Raw genomic sequence first — 18,736 nt, forward strand, 5'->3', positions numbered from 1 at the left:
CTGAAGTTCTGTCTTTGGTCTGGTAGCTCCTTGACTTCCTTTCAGTGGTGCATCACTCAGTCACTTGTTAGCTGTCAGCGTTACATCATGTCCCTCAACTCTGCAGCCCAAAGAAATCTGCTCCTCTCCCCTGAGGGATAAACAGGTTCCTTACTGGTGGAATTCTTCAGCTGTAAATAAACTGGCTGCACATTCTTATTATTACTCATACTCATTACTCAAATCTATGGGTGTTTGCCTGATAAAATAAAACAGAGACAGTCAAAAATGTGTTGTGTGTTTGGGTGGAATCACGACACATTAGCACCAAAACAGCTTCTTTAATATCCATCACTGCTTCACTGTGAAATCTTATCAACACTACAGATGAGGAAGTGTGGACATGAGTGAAGCAGCTGCACTCACCCGTGTGTGTGTGTGTGTGTGTGTGTGTGTGTGTGTGTGTGTGTGTGTGTGTGTGTGTGTGTGTGTGTATCATAAACCTGACTGAGACTGCTCTCTGATGGCAGAATATGCATTTTTAATTTGAAAGTTATGTACCAAAACAACAAGCAGCATTGATATGACAGCAACTGGAAAAACAGTCACACAACATATGGTTCACTGTCACCACTGGTTCAAGGATGGAATAATGTCCAGCACGAATGAAATGCTGTCTGGGCATCGATTGTCAACATGTTATTGCTTCTACAGAGTGTGAAATGGAATTCACATAGTGAATGAATAATTTAATTTCAATAAATTAAAAGGTTGATCAGCTTGATAAAAACACAATGTTCTTACACATGGTTCATGGCATCGTCGATCCATGGGGTACTGAATCTGTCACATGATTCCTTCTTTGCATTTACAATCCGACAGTGAGAGAAAGAACAACTTCAGCAACTTCAGAAAACGCTTCACAAAATGACACTGATCATCTCACAAGATAAAGTATCTACATTAGTGGGTATCCATTATCTGATCATGCGTGTATATATATATATATTTACTTTTTTTTAATTTTAGTGTCACATTAATAAAAATTCACCATCACTAAGAGAATTCAATAAATAAAGCAATTGGAGTTATAAATATAAAACATAAAAAAAAAATCCTTTAAACACCCAATATTTAAAAAATGTAAACTAAAACATTTGCAAGAAAATTTCTTTCACATTAAAAACAAACACATGATCCCATCACTTAATCTGGGCAAAATCCTAATTTGAGCTCTATGCATGTAACTGACCACACAAGAGATCTGCACATGAACCACACACACCAGTGGCTTCATTTACACAGCAGAGTCTACAAAACAAAACGTCTCCAGTGACAGACGGGGGTCAGATTAGCTTGAGCTGTGATCGTTGTCGGGCAACAGTGAACGACGGACCGTCACAACATTTCACCATTTGTATCCATCCTTTATCGGTTTGGAGTTGGGATTGTAAGAGCAGAGAGCAGATCTCTGTTTGACTTCATGTGAGCTGTTCCAGGATACACACCTCTGACACCATCTGTGTCCTGCGTCCTGCGTCCTTATGGAGGCTGCAGTATCTGCTGTACCTTCCTGGGGAGGGGGGAGGAAATCACTTCCTGGTGGTTTTGAAGGGAAATTCTTAACACTTGTTTGCATTTGAATAATAATCCTACATAATGGGCTTAAAAACAAAAGTGGTGTTGTTTCCGTCCCCTGTTTATAATCTGTCCACCAAATTTGTGTACGCTGCACTCAGCAGCGTTTGGAACCATTACGCTCCATTTCAGAACGGTCCGTAAAAAAGGCCGAGCAGCAGTTGGAGTAATCGCTTATGTGTGAAAACATGACGGGTGCGTGGTTGCTGGTGTGGTGGACTCTCTCTCTCTCTCTCTCTCTCTCTCTCTCTCTCTCCCACCCCTCCTGTTCCAAAGCCACAGATAGATAGAAGAGCTGCAGCCGTCCCTCCACCTCAGCGCTTCAGTATCTATATCAACAACGTACAGAAACAGAGGGAGGGGCCGTTGGTGGAAATTTGGCTGAATGCTGCCCGGATGCCGGCACACCGTGGGGGGGCCTGGTGGGTGGAGGGTTCCCTGCCCTCTAGAGCAGGGAGCTGGGGCTCTCTGGGGCTGGAGGCGGGGTGTGCGTGGGGCTGTGACGCATGGGAAGTATGTCATAGTGGCTGGGGATGTGGCTGCTGCGGGGGAGGTCGTAGGGGCTCTGGGAGAAGCCGGTGGCCATGCCGTTAGGTCCCTGCAGAACGCTCACCGTCGGCTCTGCCACAAAGGAAAGGAGAAGTGAGAAACACTGATGCAGAACAAGAAGAGGACCAGTGAGGTACATGCATTGCAAACTAAAGGCAGCCTCTGTGTCTCTTATCTAAGCGTTCAGAGGCTGTCACCATGGGGAACAAGACCAGAGACCAGACAGGCCACAAGGTGCTGGACCCCGCTGAGCTCCACCGATCGGAGCGACGACACACACTCACCAACATCATAGACATTCCTGCTGGCGGAGCCCAGGAGGGTGGCGGTGCCTCCAAATGGCACTTCGCGGTGGGAGGGGGACTTCATCTCCACGTAGCTGCTGTCTGTGTGCTTGCATGCCAGCCCCGGTGGGTCCCTGATGGTGGCATACGGGTTCTCACTATTCAGGGAACAGGAGCTGTTGCACATGGGGCCCTTGATGTAATCTGAAGATCACATAATGAGAAAGGGGACAGAAGGATTCAGTGACAACATGGATACAGACTTAGAGAGTTAAAGCTCGATTAAAGCTATTAAAGGCAGACTGGTGAGAGTCTTCAGTGTGTGTGGTCTGCAGAATGACAATGAAACATGTCTCCTTTCTGAAGAGGGCAGACTCCTTTAGTGTCGGACAGGTGAATAATGGAGGTGCATTGTAATTGTAGTTTAAAAGGGAGAGATTGGCGAACTCATCTCATCCATAACGGTGTCATCAGTCTGATAAGGGGGCTCATTAGAGACCGTGCAGAGCCCTTCACACCCGCCGTCCCACACATTCACCACCGGCTGCACAGTGTGGGAGACAAAGTGACGTATTGGGCACTGAGCCACAGAGAGCAATTACCACTGGAACAAAACCCCTCAACCCCCGCCGTGATCTTGTCCAAAGTGCAGAGAGTTTCCACATTAATCATTAAGAATATGAGCTTATGGGATTTTGGGTCAGAAAAATGGAAGTCTGGAAGGAACTGGAGCCCAAATGGGACGGTAGATATATATGGAGCATCCATCTGGAGGAGGTGCTGTTCTGCTGGAGATCACACACACCCACACACACACCCACACACACACACAAACACACACACACACACACACACAGGCATAAACACTACTGCTACAATGACTTGTTTACCTTTTCTGGAGCCTCTCTGCGTCTGTGTGTCCCCCTGTTGAACGTCTGCAACAACAAATGACAAATAGTGTTGACTCTTACAATCTCACTGTAACCGCGGCGATCCATGTCAGAGCCATTCCTCCTTTTCCTTTGTGTTATGTGGTCATATCTCTATCCCGCTCTTATTTTCAATAACACACACACACACGCAGTGGAAGGTTGTAGTGTTTGACCCGGTGTAAGCCACAGGGCAGTGGAACAGCACTAATGAGCCGACTGTGACCCCGCCTCACCTCCACACCGCTACTTTCTCTGTCTCAGCCGCATAGCTTATGGAAACATGAGCAAAGGTCACAACCAGAAACCTCTGCTTCATCTTCATTCACAGCAGAGGAGCCAAATCTATCTGCCGCTAATATGAAATTTACACTAATGACACTTGTGCCGATGCCCTTGAAGTCTTATTATGAAATATAGATTCAGGGGAAGGTGTGAAAGTAAGAGAGAAGAAGAGAGGAAGACTGACCTATGTCGTTGAGATTGCAGTAAGCTCTCCATTCTGCGCCATTTCTGCCTTTCAGGGTGTTTGACTGTGGAGAAAGAGCAGAGTCGGTGATGTGTGTGTGGCGTTATTAGACGGCAGGTGAATGTTTATAAGGTGTCGTCGTACTTTGAGGGTCAGAGTGCCGTCCAGGTTGCTGGAGATGGTTGAGACCACGTTGCACTGGGCCACGGTGTGGTAGCTGGGGTTGGAGAAGCACTGACTGGTCTTGGCGCTGGTCTGACCCTGAGCGACCTCAGCTGTGCCGGGCCTCATGGCTACAGTGCTGCCACACTCTGAGGGGTTAAACAAGCACAGGTTTGTCTTTATAAGGATTTTGTCTTGTTTTGCATGAACATTCACACCTGACTATGCTTGGCTTTGTCGTGAATCAACATTGCTAAACGATGTGCAGTAGCAGCCGAGGCTCTCACCGGACAGGGAATAGTCTGTGTTGGTGATATGCATGGCCTGGGTGTACGAAACACTGGGCTGGATCTCATGACCTTTTTCCCTCTGCCTCTGCCTGTACCACACAAACAGACTGAGCATGGCCATGATGATGAGGAGCAGGAAGATGATTCCCATGACGGCGCCTGCAGACTGCCGCTCGGAGCTTCTGGCAGGGCTGATCTTGGTGTAAGGGTTCAGCTCCTCCATCATCAGAGCTGCTGCAGGGGAAATGAAGAGAGAGAGAGAGAGAGAGAGAGAGTGTGGGGTAATCCACACAGCATGTACACATCTGTGTGTGAGCGCCAACAAAGTAGAGATTGGAAACACTCTGTATCACTTCTCACCTTGATCACAGCGGATCCCTTTATATCCGGGGCTGCAGTAACATGTCCCAGTCACATAATCACAGGTTGCGTTGTTCATGCACTCACACAGCTGCTGGCACCCGTATCCAAATGTACCAGCAGGGCACTCTGCATGAGGGAGAGCCGCATTAGTACATCTACTAAAATTATCCATCCGGTAATTCTGTTCAGAGCTCTAACAGGCAGGGCCAACTCAACTCTGCTCACAGCCAGTCCCGATGAAGCCCGTTCTGCAGGCACACTGGCCGTTGATGTGATCACAGTCGGCGCCATTCTGGCAGCGACACACTTCAGAGCAATCCCTGCCGTAGAACCCTGAAGGACAGCCTGGGACGCAGATGTATAATGTCCAAGTGGAAGAGGGGGGGGGAGAGAGAGACAATGAGACGTAAATGGAAGGTGTCAAGGTCGCAAGGCAGAGGAAATCAATAGGAAAGGTAGTGACAGCAAAGTAAGCAAAATATTTCCTGCTTCAGCGGGAAAATCAATCATAATTTAACATAAGAGAGGAAATACAAATAAGGCAACAACTGAAAACAGACCGATTACATGAGAGACGACACCACAGAAACATGAAAGGAAACTTGTGGCGGCCAACAATGGAACACACATTAGAGAGGAGATGTTGATGATCTGTGCAGTACCTGAATGAACAATGGCGTGGATGATGATCAAAATTAAAGCGAGGTGCCAATTAGTGTAATTATGATGTTCCTCACTGTTAAATCCGCTAAATGAATCAACCTATTATCAATGTCATGTTTATTTGTCCTCTGCTGCAGTTCCTTCAGCTCGCCAGTAGATGTCACTGTGTATCTGCTGTCCGTATGGGGGAGACTCACGCTGTGTGCAGTAGAGACCGCTCCAGCCCGGGCTGCACCTGCATTCCCCATCGTAGGCACTGCACTGGGCTCCGTTGTGGCAGTTACACGAGTTGTGGCAATCGGGGCCCCAGTGCCCTGCGGGACAGGCTGCAGACGCCAGAGACAGACATGCTAATGGGTCACACACACTCACACACCATCTGCACAACGACACATGACGACGGTGTGTCCTACGCATGAAGACGAGAAGCACATACATAACAACACAAACCACCTGCGTACCCTCCACACTTACATGTACGCTACCCTGCAGCAAACCCAGCGTGACCTTTAACCTCATCCACCTGTAGCTTCATCATTAGAGCAGACATGTGTCAGGGTGGATAACCCAAAGCAAAACAGTGCTAATGTAACATCTATGTGAACCTACGTTTGTTTTTTTCTTAAAGCGATACATCACCACATGTCCATTTCCAAGCGCGTGACGGCTCAAAGCTCCACTAATGATCTTTGGCCTACTGTGCGGCAAATCAAAGAGCATAATGCAGTACAACAATCGTCTGATCAAGCTACGTGTCTCACATCAGCCGGGGTTGTGGGCAGTTCTTGGAATGCGCAGGGTCATGAAAACGTCTCGTGTGGGTGAAGGTAAACGTGAGCAGAGGAAGTCGGGGCGGAGGCGGACAATGAGATGTGGAAAAAAGAACAAGCGGGGATGAGAGAATAACAAACACGGACGCGGAGGGGAAGAGAAGCTTTTACCCTGCGAGCAATCCTCTCCTATCCATCCAGGGAAACACTGGCAGGAGCCGTCGATGGGGTTGCAGGTGCCGTTGTTGGTGCAGAAGCAGATCTCAGCACAGGCGCGGCCGTATCTGCCAGCTGGACACACTGCCAATCACACACAACAACACATCCACTTTACCAAACACTACACTGCATATAATCACGTCCATGCAAGCACCCGTGAATCCATTAACACCGTGACGTCCAAACTGGACAGAATTAACCAGCGCATTTTATACAAACATTTCAAAAAGTTGGATAGGCCCAATTGATTATCTTGCTGTGTCTGAGTGGACAGGAAGTGAATGAAGTGCTGAATGAAGGAGTCAATCAATGCCTCCAGTGGCACAAATGCCCCATTTCCACTCACTGGAGCCCGAGTGACTGATGTGCCACAGAATTAAAATAGACCATGTAGACAGACCACTCTATGCATTTTTTATGAAATTAATATTTCAATGCTCTCTGTCACTCTTCAATAAAATATGTCAAACTCAATGAAACCTCCACTGTGTTTTCTTGTTGGACTGTGGGACAAATTGGAGCAAGGTGTATCGACTCATCAGGACCAGACAGCTGCTGCACCAGAAGAAGCATCAAAGGTCTCACAGAGAGAGAGAGGGAGAGAGAGAGAGAGAGAGAGAGAGAGAGAGAGAGAGAGAGAGAGAGAGAGAGAGAGAGAGAGAGAGAGAGAGAGAGAGAGAGAGAGAGAGAGAGAGAGAGAGAGAGAGAGAGAGAGAGAGAGAGAGAGAGAGAGAGAGAGAGAGAGAGAGAGAGAGAGAGAGAGAGAGAGAGAGAGAGAGAATAATCCGCGTTGGTAACATCAGATAAGGTGGCTGGCGTTGGAAAAAGGTGTCTGATTTATTTTCATGTGTGGGGGTTTTGAATCATTCCATTGCAGCCGGTTCTCCCCTCTTCTCTGGAGTTCTTTCAAGCTTCTTCAAGCAGGTTGTCATTAGGGCCGTGAGGTTGGCTTCCCCCTTACTGCTTCCTACTGGGGATTCAGACCTCAACTCACCAGGAGGGATTCATTAGGGTGGAACTTTGTGTGCTGGACGCAGGACAAGCGAGGACGCCAACTGCGCTCAACAAGGCGAGGATGTATACGTTGTTGGCCACCTTCATCCCTCGTGGCCCAAGGCCCGCTCACTAATAATTACCATCCAGACAAATTAGGACTGACTTTCCCTTTTTTCTCTCCACTCTTCCCTCAGCTAACCTATTAAACTTTTATTTTTAAGACTTTGCTCAAAGCCATGAAAGAGAATTCCAAAACTCCCTGTGCAGCGCCGTCCTGTAATTTATTGAGAAAGACGCCTAAATTATTAGACGTCAAATCTACAGCACTCTTAAATGAAGGTGTCGTTCTTCATAATCGGCATGGAGACCGGCGGCTCTCAACCCTGACAAACCACAGCACGTGACCTCAACACACACACACACACACACACCTGAGTCCAATTTACCTCAAATAATACATAAATGTAGTACGTACTGAATACTGAATGTTGTAATGTACATTTCATTCTAAAATGAGACGTTTAAAGAGTGTTTTAATGAGCTCTGTGAAGATTTTTGTGTATTCAAGAGCATTTAGCCTTGTCTTGTACTTATTTTGTATAAAAACCTAGAACAGACAAAAGGAACTTGTGTGTTCTTATAAAGTAATTTCCATGCAAAACATCATCATCCTTTCATTCGAGCCGATCCCTGGAAAGAAGTGGGATACACTGCACTACACTGCACTACACTGCACTGCACTACACTGCACTACAGTGCACTACACTGCACTGCACTACACTACACTGCACTGCACTGCACTACACTGCACTACACTGCACTGCACTGCACTACACTGTTCCTCTTTTAAAAGCTGATCTGATTCAAATAATGTCAAAACAATGCACGAGTGGTTTTAAGGTTTAAATGCAAAAACAGTGCAGAAACCCACAAAGACCAGACAGACACAGACCACTGGACACAGGATTTGACTGAGAGGACGTGGAAGGTTGTCTTGCCTTGGTTGCACTGAGAGCCGGAGAAGCCGGACAGGCACTCGCAGTGACCGGTGACGTGATGGCACGGCCCGGTGCTGTGAACGCACTGAGGGCACGACTGGCTGCAGCGGTGGCCGTAGAAACCGGTAGAGCAGACTGAGCTCCAGGAGAGCGAGAGCGGCAGGACCGGAGGGAAAGAGACAGACAGACAGACAGACAGACAGACAGACAGACAGACAGGAAGAAGTCAGAGAGAAATCACAGCCGCACAATTCAAATCAGAGTCGATGAAGAGATGCAGCAGAGAAGGAGAAAAATAGAGTGAAAGAGATTTTAATCACTACCATCTAATCTGCTGAAGGAAGTGGAATCATAAAAGAGTGGAGGGATTTTGTGAAAGTGGCTTTTATGTGAAGTCTGAACCGCATGATGGTCTATAAACGTCATGACGCACATAGTTGTGTGTTAAGACAGGCTGTTAAAGGTAATTATAGTAACTTTGCAATAGAGCAGACATGAAAGATAATTCTAACTAAGCTAATACATTTCTGCACTGTACATTTGAATGTTTCAACCTTTTGGTTAAACTTTGCTTCATTTTTCTGATTTCACAGTCAAACCCATGAGGCTTTAACCTAAAACAACGACATGTCTGCGTCTCTCTCTCTCTCCCTCCCGCCCTCCCTTTCTCTCAGACACACACTCCTGTCGCACTCCACTGAAATTGATGTTTACAGGTTTGTGGCTGTCGAATTCTCCCTCAATCAGCCGGCTCATCACTTGAGAGCGGCTTCAGAAAAGACCCCCATTCAGAAGGCAGAGCTTGCACTCCCGGTGAGCGCGGCCTCTGATGAGCCTTGAGTGAGGACCACAAATCTCCCGCTGAGAGTTGGTTGTTGGGCATGGGCTGGGCCTGTGTGTGTGTGTGTGTGTGTGTGTAGGAGTAAAGACCCTGTGATTAAGTGATAGCAGTGACAAAGGGTTTCGACTCAGGCGGTTATGACCAACTACTAAGTGCTTCACCCTTCAACAATTCTTCACAGATCAAAGCAAGGTCATTAAAGTGATGGCGTTTGATGCTGGACGGAGAGGAGGCTCACTTCTTTTGCAGGAGGTCCCTCTGTATCCAGGTGCACACACACACGCGCCGTCCTCTGGAGAGCAGGAGCCTCCGTTCTGACAGGAGCAGCTGACGGAACAGTTGGGGCCCCAGAAGCTTTGTGGGCAGACATTATCACAGTGGATCCCTGCAGGAGAGGAGATGCAGAGCACACACACTCAGAAGCCAAATACTGATATGCAGAAATATTCTAAATAGTCCATAATCTGTAAAAACATGAGAGAGAAACGTTCAGGATGTCTGACCGTCCCCACACCGACACAGGAGCCTCAGTAGATTCTGCTCTCAAGCTGCAGTTTGTGTTTTTTGCTTCAGCTCATCCGTTCAGACGTTGTTTTTTCTTTCCAAACGTATTTTATTTTTGATCTGACTGCGGCTCCCTGCCAACGGCGTGTTGATTAACAGGGTTGTGTCTCCGGAGAGACCGGGCTTGTCTCCCATTCTCTTTCAGCAGAGACGGCGCAGCGTGCCGAGCTGAAGGGAACAGCACTCTGCTGCCGCTCGGGCTCGTGTGCCACTGTGTGCTTGGTCCAGCTCCAACCCACAAAAACAGACGAGTGAACCCATACAGGGCCCGGTGTGTGTGCGGATACACTCACACATCCATCAAAACCAGCATGTTTTCACTCAGTGTGACCCGAAAAAAGAGGAAACGCAGGGGCACAGGGCAGCCAGACGCCCCAGCCAAGTGCACTCACAAATGCTCAATGTTATGTCACACACACACACACACACACACACACACACACACATTCTGCAACCCTCCATTATTTTCAAACCTCATTTGAAATTTCCTTTGAATGAGAGTGGAGTGGCCATTAAAGCAGCGTGAGTGCAGTATCTTTGAATTAAACCTGGACTAAACCTTTGGGACTAATGTAATACAGTCACCAAGGTGCCTTAAGGGGATGGATGAGTGAAGGAGAGGAAGTGCGTGCGCTGATGAAGAGGGCCGCGGCAGCAGTGATTTAGTCAGAAGCTCGGGCAGGGACATCAAAAGGAGGGCAAGGCTTGTTGGGAGTGTGTTTGAGGTTCTGCTGGGCTAGGCAGAAGAAAAAAGAAGTGACTCCCTCTACTGTCAGAAAATGAATGCCGACAGAGCATCACACACTTTCAGTCTAATGGTGACAAACAGAGTGGCTTTGTGCGCCTAGTGAGAGAGAAGAAGAAAGAGCGAGAGGCGAGAGCTGAGGCGTCTTCAAAGGAGGCTTTTCTCTGAGAAGTGCCAGAGGTCCAAATACTTAATTTGTACTGAATGAGAAGAATACTGTGAACCTCTCGCTCTCTCTTTATCTCCCCCTCCGTCTCCTTCTCTCCCAGTGCATGTAAACACACACTTGCATTACCTGCTAGACAGATTACAAAATACACTCACAAAATCACAGACATCTCTAACCCCCGACAGAGATGAAGACTTTGACATCAAGTGCCTCATCAAAACACTCTCTGGCTGGCTGACGTCAGGCTTACAACAATGCAGCAACAACTGTGCGGGTCACACGGGGGCCCAGCCACTTACACGCCCACACACTCCCTGACTCCAGCTTCTACACAGTTGACAAAAACATCCCGACGAGTTGACAGTAGTCAAGTCTGAGGCCAAACCGACTGTGGAGCAACGGTGAGGTTATGACAGAGTTAGTGGCCTTTTCCTTCCATTCCTGCCCTGGCTGGTGGAAGTATCCCCCTCTCTCTCTCTCTCTCCCTCTCTCTCTCTCTCTCTCCCTCTCTCTCTCTAGGTGCTTCTTCCTTCAGAGAGTCCACCGTCAAGCCTCTCCTCTTCAACTTCCCTGTGTGTGAGTGTGTGTGTGTGTTTGTCCGGCCTGCACCCCGGTGACTCAATTAAGGCTGACAGATGGTCCCGACCTGTGCAGGATTCAGAGCATGAGAGCCCCGTTTTGCAGGCTCTGTTCTTGCAGATAATAAAACCCACATTGTTTCCCAGAATAAATGCCCTAAGCTCAGGGGGATGAATGGATTGAGCTGCTGAGAGCTCACAGGCTTGACCTTTCTGGCTGAATCTATTCCCTCCCTGACTGCACCTCTCCACCCGGGCTCAGAGACTCAGAGACCCGGTCCTCACCCAGACCCCCGCCTCCCCCCCCCCCCACCCTTTACTTTCAGATGCACTTCATTTCAGCGCATAATGATCCTCCCCCTTACTGTGACATTCATACTTCCTTACCTCCTGCTCTTTCCCTGTAAGGAAACGTTTCAAACCAAAAGAAACAAAATGATCCAACTTACAGTGAAGAATTGGGAATTAAAGCATTCACAGTTCAAGCTGAGACGCTGTGAAAACTACTGAAGAAGACTGCGATGAGTTAAACCACAAGAGTATGATAAGATTCACTGCAAATATTTGTTTAGTGAGTCAGTCCAGTTGTGTATTATCCATAATGGATGCGGTATATAAGCGTAATTGCCCACCAGCAGCCACTGCGTCGGCTAATTTAGAGCTTAATTCTCAACATCTCAAAATCACATTACCCCGCTGCCTCAAAGGTAAAACAAACACAACATTCAATTAACAAAACAATGCGTAGATATGCTGCAAACAAATTGTGAGGCACAAATCATAGATGTGCGAGGATATTTGTGCCATAATGAGATGTCTGATTGGAGTCTAATGCTTTTGTTTTGCATATGATGAAGATCACAAAGGAGCGGACTCACCTGTCCAGCCCGGGTAGCAGCGGCAGTAACCGCTCACGGGGTCGCAGCCGTCGGCGTGGCTGCAGTCACAGTGCTCACGACACTCCAGCCCGTATGTTCCATCCTACAACACAAACCCACTGTTATCCGGTCGCACTGATACATAATAAAAGGCTTCATCTTGTGGTCCTGGTTAGAACAACAAAACTCACAGTGCAAGTGTCGATGCAGTGCTCTCCCCTCCACCCAGGGGAGCACGTGCAGATGCCATCCACAGGGTCACAGGCGGCGCCGTTGGCACACGAGCAGGTCTGGTTACAGCCCAGACCCCACGTGCCACTGGAGCAGAGGATGGAGCAATCCACACCCTGCCAGCCTGCGGCGACAGAGACAGAGGAAGCTGACACCTGACGCTGCCAACAATTACACAAATAAGCTAACTATTACGGACGCGGGCGTGCTGCATCAAACAATTTTACACAAATGAACAAACTGTAATATTGACACAGTACATCAGAATCACACATTTGCGTGAGGGCTGAATTGCATTGGCGGTCCGACAGCTGCAGCTTTCACCTCAAATACGTATAAGAAATGATGAATCCCTAATGTGATGTGGCACTGCTCGAAAAGAAACACGGCACAAGGAAAACACAGAAATATGTAAGGAATCAGCTTTACTTTGTCACTCTTACATCCTCAAGCACAGACTGCAAGAGCATCCAGGCCCAAACACTGCTCTCCTGGGTAATAGAGTCATTATGAGTCCTCAGATCATCTAATGAATACAGCACCTCGGGGTCGTCTGAGCCTCCAGCATGCACGGGGGAAAGTCTACCTTCTTTGCAGACGCAGGAGCCGTCGGCAGGAGAGCAGGAGGCCTGATTGTGGCAGGAGCAGGTGGACACACAGCTTGGTCCGTACAGACCAGGGGGACAAACGGTGGCGCACTCCTCTCCCTGTAGATGTGTGTGGCAGACAGGATACAAAGTCACCAAGGAGAGAATGAGCACGAGCACAGGACTGAACAATGAGCACAGCACACATTCAATACTTGAATACTCTTTAACAGAACTTTAACTGGAAGAAAGAGGGCAGTGGTCAGGTCCAGGGGTCCATTTTGTTTTTGATGGTCTCAGTCTCAAGGATATATTTTATAGATGTGGTTCTATCACTTCAATTGTGTTTCTGAGAGATCCACCTTTTTCTTGTAGCAGGCCGGTACGAGGCAGAGCACTAACTAACTAAAGTACACACGAGCCTCGGAGGCTGTTGCTATGGTGCAGGTGCCGGCTCGGTTTTCAATTACAGCTGTATTGAATTAAAAACACCACTGTGCACACTGAGACTGACTAAATATTTGTGGAAAAGTTGCACTCAAGCTTCTGCCAACGCAACCACATTTTAATCTCAGACTGGATGTTTCTTGTCACACAGGTTGCAGATGTCTCGTCTCCTAAACTGTGTGAGCTCACAGTCTGGTAGCTTTCACTTGTTATCAATGAAGCAGCAGTTGCTCACTCTTTGCACTGATAAGAGGCTCCTGAGCCCGGAGCCCTCAGACTGTCACCTACTGTAACGCTGTCAGTGAAGCAGACTTTAATGTCTGGAGCCCTGGCGGCACAAAGAACCCCCGGTGAACTTTGCTACCTGAATGAATGTTTTATTTACACCAGCCATGTAGAACAAAGAGCAACAATTAGATATGATTTGGTTGATGGAAGACTCAGGGATGTTCCAAAGCATGACTGAGAAGGGTTAAACTCCAGAGTGGACACACATGAACGGAGTAACGTGTCAGCCCGGGAGAAACCCCCGGACCCCATTCTCAATGTGCTATTAATGAGATCAGCGACAGGAAACAGGCAATCATGCTGGTGCTGCTTGGATCTCCTCCACCCTGGTGTTAGGCTGACCCATCTGCTAAAGGACATGGAGTCCTCCTCTGCTGTCCTCTGCTGCCTGATGCCATTAGAATTCCTCTGCTTTAAAGGCTGAGCACAGGCCACCTACACAAACCCTGCGCCCCCCCTTAATTCAGAGATCACAGGGTGTCTATAGATACCCACACCCTCCCTTCCAAACCCTGCCTTGAGTGACAGGTGACACAATGATTTAGAGTTCCAATTAGTGGCCCATAGGAGCCCTGAGTGGCTCCTTCTTCACTCAGCAGAGCACTGGGAGACTGCCGGCTGCTCGCTGCTCTCATTATCATTTTGAACTCAGTTTAAACAGGAGGCAGGAGATGTGCCAGTGGACGCCAGGGGCAGAACACGCATCTTAAAGCATCTCTCCTCCCCGTGCAGCACATGAAAGCATCCGTCTTTGGATGAAATTTTTATCAATCGGTGGCGATAACCTTTGTTCTACTGAAAATGACGGCTTCAATACTGCTAACAATGGCAGTTCGGTAACAATTGCGGGGAGAAGTTAGTCGCAGCGGGGGGCAAGGAGGGAGGGAGGGGAGCGGAGGGGCGAGGGACGGGTGCCTGGCTCCAGAGCCGTGGCAATTTAGTGGCGACCGGACTCGTGACTAAAAACGTCACGCGGCCACAAATGGCCACACGGATTCTGCTGCACCCGTGGCTGCTTCAGGTTCCACTCGGTCATGGCAGCGAGACTAGCCGCCCCGTCTGCTCTCAAGAGGGCATAGGCAGCACTCTCATTAGTCAAGTGATTCATATTCCTTCTGAGCAGAGAAGGATAGTAGTCTGTATGCAGAGAGTCGTTATTAATACCCGGGTTGTCAGTCTGCAGCAGGAAAGCAGCAAGCAGCACCTTATATAACCAACGCAGCCGACGGAAGCGGCAATAAACCTGAGCCCGAGCTGAGAAGCAGCCAGCTCGTCCTTGGCCAAGGCACTAAATTCATACCTATTAGTATCTTAATGTAATTGGAGGGCCTTTTTTTCCAGGAATGCCTCTCGCTGACACAACATTGATCAACCTAGTACCCATTGAGTGTGGATGCAAATGACACGGCTAATTGCCAATCAGTCTCACTCCTGAACAGCTCATCTAACTGCAGCTAGAGAGACTGCTGTTTAACAGTCATGAGGCTGGATGGAGGATGAACCTTTGACCCTTTTTGTGAGGCTAGAAGGAGACATGGGGGGATCAGAATATGCATTTGTGTCTGGGGCATTTTTGGAATCGATTCCACCGTCAGATTTGTTTACCAGATGCAGCAGAATCAAAATAACTTGTTCTTTGTTAACTGTAGGCGCGGTGTGGAAACAGCACAGCGGGTACAGGCTGCAGATTGCAGGGGGCAATGCCTGAATAGGTAACATGTAATCACTTTGTCCCAGTCAAAAGGAGCATGTCCAATTACTCGAGCTAAATCAAGCGTGAGCAGGCTCAGGCTGCTCCAACACTTGGGCTGGTTTGCCCCCCAATGGGAGTCCAGAACAAAGATTCAGCAGGGAGGCTTAGCTGTATCAGCTGTCCCCCGGGGTAGGGACTTCAACAGAAATCATAGCTGGGTCCTCCACACATTCAAAGCTCCTACTGTGTGATAATGACCACCTGCCACGCAACACACACTGACACACTAACAGGTAAGAATCCAGGCACAATTACTGCTTTTCAAACAAGACGTCTGTAATGTTTGTTAAGCAGCAAAACCCTCAGAAACTATCATAACGGAGCAGCCAGTTACACACACACACACACACACACACACACACACACACGCACGCACAAATCCTCCATACGAGGTGTGTCTGTTCCCATCTGACTGCCTCTTTTTCTATCTAGCTCTTGCCCTCTAGGTCTGTTTAATGGATCTGGCAGCCCTTCCCAGCATCCGCCAAAGAGAACAGGTGGAGCAAATTAAGACACAGTCTGCAGCCCCGCTAGGTAGCTCAGCTCACTACAGCGGCTCACTGTAAGACACAAGCAATTTCCACCCAAATGTACCGTTGGCAGAAATGTTACCTCTCGCTCTTTGTTGCACTGCAACTCCAGATTGCAAGACAAGAAATACAATGGAGCAACTGATTGAACTTACCCAACTCATTTGACAGTTGTGTAAAAGGACAATGTGGCCAAGGTGACAACAGCCTGGCAAAATAGAAATATGCCGTTTATAGGTCAACGAGGCAATTTGGTGCAATTTGTCTCGGAATTTTAGATTTAGGTTGGCTTTCTCTGATGCCACGTGTTAAAAAGCAAATCACACATGTACAAACACACACACACACACACACACACAGGCACGCACACACACACAGGCACACACACACACAGGCACACACACACACACACACACACACACACACAATTGGTTGTTAATGTATTCAAAGGGCCGTGCCAGTGAATCTGTCCTGTAGCCAGTTTTCCAGAATAATAAAATGCCTCACCTTGCTTTTGCTGTCTGTGTACCAGAAGCCTCTGAAGTGCTGGGCCCACATCCAGAACATAAAAACCACCCTGACGCAAACATTTTACTTCTTCCACCAATAACAGGAAATATAATAAAGCAGAAGTTACGACCCGTAGAAATAAAACTCAATGGATGGATTACAGCATTTCACAGCACCTGGCACACACACACACACACTGTGTAAGTCATCGCCTATAGTCACCGCCTACACGATACGGTTAGCACCATTATCATCATGATCAAGAGCAGCAAAGACAACCCAGATCAAGGTTACACTGACAATTAACCTTTGACAGCGTTCTTAATAATGAATGTAACCAATAGCGCACGTAGGAGCTGACACTAAGTAATTACGACAGTGATTGAACCAAAATTAGGATAAAGTGTCAGCGTCGCCATGATGGTGTTAAATGACCGCAGACCGTCCTGTGGAGTATAATTAAAATGGCAGCGTGAGCACCTGATCTGTTTGGTGATTGTGACGGTGATTGACTGTACTTTGACTCACCATGAACCCGGGGGCACAGATACAGGCGCCCGTGACTCCGTGGCAATCAGCTCCATTGACACAGCTGCAGGGGAACATGCATCCCTCTCCATGGTAGCCAGCCGGACAGGTCTCATTACAGTAAAGTCCTGTCCATCCTGCAGAACAGGCGCACTCACCCGAAAGCGGGTGGCAGCTACAGGCCATAATGAGAATGAGGGACAGCGAGCAAAACAGAGGAAGAGGGGGGAAAAAAAGGAGAAGACGAGGTTTTGTGAGGGTATCAGCACATCATTCCTGCACCGGGTCAGAGTGTGAAGTGTGAGAGAAACAGCCGCTCATCCATCTAGGTGCCTGAGGTGTCCCTGTTCTCCTTCATTCTATAATGACTTCATGCTCTGTGTCCTGCCGGAATCAGAGCATTAACACTGCATTAACTATGAATGCTGCTGAGGAATTATGAATGAAGCAAAGGTCGCGATTAAGAACTGACTGTATGACATGGCTACCAGATGTTCACACCTGGATGTGTGCTGGCTGAGCTACGGAGGTCCGGAGGTAAAGCTGGAGCTGTGATGGTGAAGGTGGGCGCTGGAGCGTCACCGGGGGTTGAACTATAGAAATGAGAGCGCTGATGTCTCACTTACCTTACAGTGTTGGTGGTATTACAGGGGCAGTACTTGTCACAGATGAGGCCATAGAGGCCTGGCGGACAGAACCTCTCCTGGCAATTAGGCCCTTTAAAACCGGTTTCACACAGACAGGCGCCATTGATATGGTGACACTTGGCTCCATTCTGACACTCACACCTCTGGTTACACTTTGGGCCATAGGTGCCCACAGGACACTCATCCTGACACCTGCAGAGGAGGGACAGAGCAGTGACACAGGCTTTTAAATTGATGCTAGGAACTACATTGGGGCTACGCTTTGCAAAATGAATATTCCAGCTAAATTTTAAAACTGATAATTAGAAACAATAACGGCTGCTTTGTATAGTTCAACGTACAAGGGAGTATTTGCAAATAGATATCAAAGTAGAACTGTTCAGCTACTGCTATTCTGTAATAACTCTTTATTCAAAGTTTAAATATTGAACATTTAAAGTATAACTGTTTAATAATCAAACCGAAAACTCGATATTGGATTCTTTTCTTATAAACATAGTGACTATACTTAAGCCCAACATCCTTGGGGAGCATCGGTCCCACGAGTCCAACAAAGTGATTACAAATAGCTCAATTACATTATAAAAGAGGCGGGTTATGTTCCACGTTAAGATTACCCCGTCTTGAGTATTTATCAAGGGACAGCGGTATTATTATACTAGACGGAGCGAGTGTGGGAGCGAACACAATCTGAGATTATTCCTGGCAGGTTAATTCACCTGCCATCCACAAAATGAATGAGGGCAATTTTGCAAAATAATAAAGCACAGGAAAGGTCTCGTCCACCAAGTGCTTCCATCCACAAGACGATTGGCTTAGTTGAACTAATAAAGCCGGGCTGCTCTGGGCTGCTCTGGGCTGCTCTGGCAGACACGGGGAACTAAAAAGATCTGTGGATTTCAATGAGACCTTAATATAAGCCCATTACTTATAATTAATGAGTAGAATCCAAACAGCATGTAGTCCACAGTGAGATCAATGGACAGCTGGGAGTGGAAGAGGATGAAGGCTGCAGACATGAAACCTTGCTGGCCGGCATGAAGTACGAGATTAATTAAACATAAACACCTCAATTAAAAGCTTCCTGTGCACCTTCAAATGGACTAATGGGCATTTATAAATGGTTATTTC

At 47.7% G+C, this 18,736-nt stretch overlaps 1 protein-coding gene across 1 annotated transcript in view; it reads right to left on the reverse strand.

The window, feature by feature from the left end:
- Positions 1–1,547: 1,547 nt before the first annotated feature.
- The window catches only part of megf11 (multiple EGF-like-domains 11), a 42,187-nt gene continuing 24,998 nt past the window's right edge, over positions 1,548–18,736 (reverse strand). Inside the window, exons 6-22 of the mRNA XM_076137844.1 lie at positions 17,585–17,797; positions 16,959–17,133; positions 12,902–13,022; positions 12,276–12,439; positions 12,085–12,187; positions 9,389–9,535; positions 8,310–8,444; positions 6,268–6,396; positions 5,524–5,652; positions 4,880–5,008; positions 4,661–4,789; positions 4,298–4,534; positions 3,993–4,123; positions 3,849–3,912; positions 3,341–3,385; positions 2,451–2,654; positions 1,548–2,238 (exon numbers count right to left, since the gene is read on the reverse strand). Coding sequence (XP_075993959.1) covers positions 2,063–2,238; positions 2,451–2,654; positions 3,341–3,385; positions 3,849–3,912; positions 3,993–4,123; positions 4,298–4,534; positions 4,661–4,789; positions 4,880–5,008; positions 5,524–5,652; positions 6,268–6,396; positions 8,310–8,444; positions 9,389–9,535; positions 12,085–12,187; positions 12,276–12,439; positions 12,902–13,022; positions 16,959–17,133; positions 17,585–17,797 — 2,431 coding nt within the window. The 3' untranslated portion in view covers positions 1,548–2,062. The remainder of the gene's footprint in view (positions 2,239–2,450; positions 2,655–3,340; positions 3,386–3,848; positions 3,913–3,992; positions 4,124–4,297; positions 4,535–4,660; positions 4,790–4,879; positions 5,009–5,523; positions 5,653–6,267; positions 6,397–8,309; positions 8,445–9,388; positions 9,536–12,084; positions 12,188–12,275; positions 12,440–12,901; positions 13,023–16,958; positions 17,134–17,584; positions 17,798–18,736) is intronic.

This window comes from Genypterus blacodes, unplaced genomic scaffold, assembly GCF_046128005.1.
Source record: "Genypterus blacodes isolate CSIRO-AG114 ecotype Tasmania unplaced genomic scaffold, CSIRO-AGI_Gbla_v1 ptg000015l_1, whole genome shotgun sequence".
Lineage (NCBI taxonomy): Eukaryota > Metazoa > Chordata > Actinopteri > Ophidiiformes > Ophidiidae > Genypterus > Genypterus blacodes.